Source organism: Nicotiana sylvestris, chromosome 1 (genome assembly GCF_000393655.2).
Source record: "Nicotiana sylvestris chromosome 1, ASM39365v2, whole genome shotgun sequence".
Taxonomy (NCBI): domain Eukaryota; kingdom Viridiplantae; phylum Streptophyta; class Magnoliopsida; order Solanales; family Solanaceae; genus Nicotiana; species Nicotiana sylvestris.
Window position 1 is genome coordinate 117,905,305 of NC_091057.1, and position 3,450 is coordinate 117,908,754.

The window sequence follows — 3,450 nt, forward strand, 5'->3', positions numbered from 1 at the left end:
TAGTTTTAAAATTCTCAGAACCCTCCTGGACAATGGTATTTAGTTTTTAAATTTTCAGGACCCTCCTGGATAATGGGATTTAGTTTTTAAATTTTCAGGATCCTCATGGATAATGAGATTTAGTTTTTAAATTTTCAGGGCCCTCCTGGATAATGGGATTTAGTTTTAAATTCTCAGGACCCTATCAGAGATGGGGTACATAACCCCGACATCCAACCATTTTATCACCTCCTTTTTCATAACTTTTTGCATTGCCTCGTTCAACCTCATTTGATGTTCCAAGGAGGGCTTTGCATCATCTTCAAGAATGATCTTGTGCATACAAAAGGCGGGGCTTATCCCCCGCATATCAGCTAAAGTCCATCCACTTGCCTTCTTCTATTTTGGAGCACCGCCAATGTGGCCTCTACCTGCATGTTAGTAAGATAAGAGGAAAGAATAATTGGCAAAGTTAAGCTAGGGCCTAAAAATTCATACCTGAGGTATAGAGGCAATGGCTTCAACTCCAACATCGGAGGTTCCTCGATTGATGGCTTTGTTGGTGGAGTCTTCATATTCTCAAGATGCAAAGAGATTTTCCAAGGCTCATAAGAGTAAGATCCCATTCCATGTAAAGCGTTGACACACTCCACTCGGCCTTCAACCTCGTTTACATCAAGATTCAACAATACCGCCTCTAGAGGGCCCTCCACATTGATCATTGCACTAGTATCATCAACTATCACTACCATGACAAGATCTACAAAAGAGCACACTTCAAAACTATTGGGATGCTTCATTGACTTGCACACATGAAAGACCACTTTCTCATCACCCACCCGGAAGGTGAGTTTCCCTGCTTCCACATCAACTAGGTCCTTCCCAGTTTCAAGGAAAGGTCTTCCCAATATGATTGGAACCTCATAACCTACCTCACAATCCAAGATCACAAAATCAGCTGGCAAGATAAATTTTTCCACCCGAACAAGAACATTATCAATTATACCCAATGGCCTCTTCATTGTTCTATCCGCCATTTGCAATTTCATGGAAGTTGGCCTTGGTTTCCCAATACCCAAAGTCTTGAAAACTGAGTAGGGCATCAAGTTGATACTTGCCCCCAAATCACATATAGCTTTTGCAAAGTCTGCACTCCCAATGGTGCAAGGAATGGTGAAAGCACCGAGATCTTCTAACTTCGGAGCCATTGAGTGCACTATTGCACTAACTTGGTGGGTCATCTTGATAGTTTCACAATCCATGGATCTTTTCTTTGTCACCAAGTCTTTCATGAATTTAGCGTAACCCGGTATTTGCTTTAAAACCTCCTCCAAAGGCACATTAATGGATAAGCTCTTCATCATGTCAATGAATTTCTTAAACTTATTCTCATTTTTCTGCTTCGCGAGCCTTTGAGGATAAGGTGGAGGTGGCCTTGGCAAAGGAGCTTTGGCTTTAGGCAAAATCGTTTCCGGCACGTCTATTACATGTTCCATAGACGGGTTCACGTCATTCTGAGTTTGCACTTCAGCATTTTGGATATCAATCCTCACTTCCTCATTTACGTTCTCATCAATCATATTTTTCAACCACCAAAGGGATCTCATCTTCTTGCAACTCTACTTCATCACTAAAAATTTCTTTTTTTGGAGGCATTCACTTCACCGCCTCGTCCACTTCTTGTAGTTGCTGCCATTACATGCCCGTAATTGTTCCCACCCTTCGAGTTGACTACTGTATCAATAGGTAGAGCCCCCCTAAGGCGAGTATTCAAGGATTGTGAGATTTGGCCTAATTGAACCTCGAAGTTTCTAATTGAAGTAATGTGGGATGCCAACTGGGTATCAGAGTCAGCATTCTTTTTCATCATTTGTTCAAAAATCATTTCGATTCTCCTAATTTCATTGTTGGAAGAATTAGGACCTTGGGATGGAAATAGGGGTAGATTGTTCGGTTGTTGGTATATCAGGGGCCTTTGAAAGCCTTGCCCCCAATTTCCTTAGTTGTCATTGTTCCAACCATCCTAATTGTTGTTTCCACCCTAGTTGTTGTTGTTGCCACTCCAATTACCCTGATTATTCTCATTATTGTTATGCTTGCCCCAATTTGAATTTTTGTTGTTGTTACCTCAATTACTATTCCCTTGTTGTTGTTGATTGCCCCAATTACCTTGTGGTATCCATTGTTATTGGCTGGAAGAATTGCCGCTTTGGCCCTGATAGTTGTTCACATATTGCACTTCTTTATTCTGCTCATCATAACCATCATCTTGGAACCCACCACTGTCTTGGTCATATTGATCCAAACTCCCTTGATTTGGTTGACCTCTTTGTCTTCTTTTGTTCACTAGCATGTTGACACCCTCCATAGCATTCACTTGTCGTGGATTTTGAACCTGCTGTAATTGTGCCTTTGCTAGCTGGTTCATTGTGGTTGTCAGTTCTGCTATTGCCTGCCCATGATCATGAAGTTCTTTATGCAAGTAAATGACCATGGGGTCACCCTGTAGGATATTGTCTCTAATTTGCCAAGCGGAAGACATGTTAGCCATCTCATCCAATATTACATTACCCTTATCATACGGTGTGTTCATGAAATTGTCCCCGACGAGTTGTTTCACTATGCACTGATTTATTGTGTTAATGGCCCAGTAGAATGTTTGTTGTATCATTGCCTCAGTCATATCATTGTTGTGACATTACTTTACCATGGACCGATATCTCTCTCATATCTCATGTAGTGGTTCGTTGGGCTCCTACTTGAAAGCTATAATTTCATCCCTTAAAGTTGCCATGTGCCCCGGTGAGAAAAACTTTGCAATGACTTTATCTGCCAACTCATCCCAAGTAGTGATGGAATAGTTGGGAATCCTTTCAAGCCAATCCACAGCTTTCCCTCGAAGTGAGAATGGGAATAATCTCAACCGAAGTGCATCCTCTGACACATTTGTTTGCTTGCTCCCCCAACAGGTATCCACGAATGCCTTGAGGTGTTTGTAAGCATTCTGATGGGGATCACATTTGAAATACCCTCAACATTTGAAATACCTTGAGGTGGGACAATTGCACTAGCATATCCTTGGTTGGGAAGCACTCGAGGAGCCACTCTTGGAGGTTGTGGGGGAGGGTCTGGAACATTATCATTGGCTTGGAGGCCTTTCCTTTGAGCTTGAGGCACAATAGGAACCTCATCATCAATATTGTCATCTACCTCCTCCCCCGACGGAAGATCTCCAAGAGCTACATTGTTTGCTGCCATTTTGTACCTGAATTTGTGACACTCACAAATTAGTAACACGGAAGGAAATAAAAACAATACACAAGACTATTTAGATAGATAGCTAAAATTGTTAGATCCCCGGCAACGGTGCCAAAAAGTGATCGGGACCAACCCTACACCACTACCAAGTGGCAAGAGCGGTCGATGCATCTTTTACCCGAGATGGTCGGGATCGAATCCACATGGAGCTAG

General features: G+C 42.2%; 1 protein-coding gene across 1 annotated transcript; it reads right to left on the bottom strand.

Annotated features, from left to right (window-relative positions):
- Positions 1-353: 353 nt before the first annotated feature.
- On the bottom strand, positions 354-1,586 carry LOC138873818 (uncharacterized). Its single transcript, XM_070152298.1, has one exon. The coding sequence runs from the start codon at positions 1,584-1,586 to the stop codon at positions 354-356; it is 1,233 nt and encodes a 410-aa protein (XP_070008399.1).
- Positions 1,587-3,450: the final 1,864 nt, after the last annotated feature.

Excerpts from the sequence above, each read along its gene's own strand:
- LOC138873818 (XM_070152298.1), bottom strand. The coding sequence starts at position 1,586 with ATGAGATCCCTTTGGTGGTTGAAAAATATGATTGATGAGAACGTAAAT.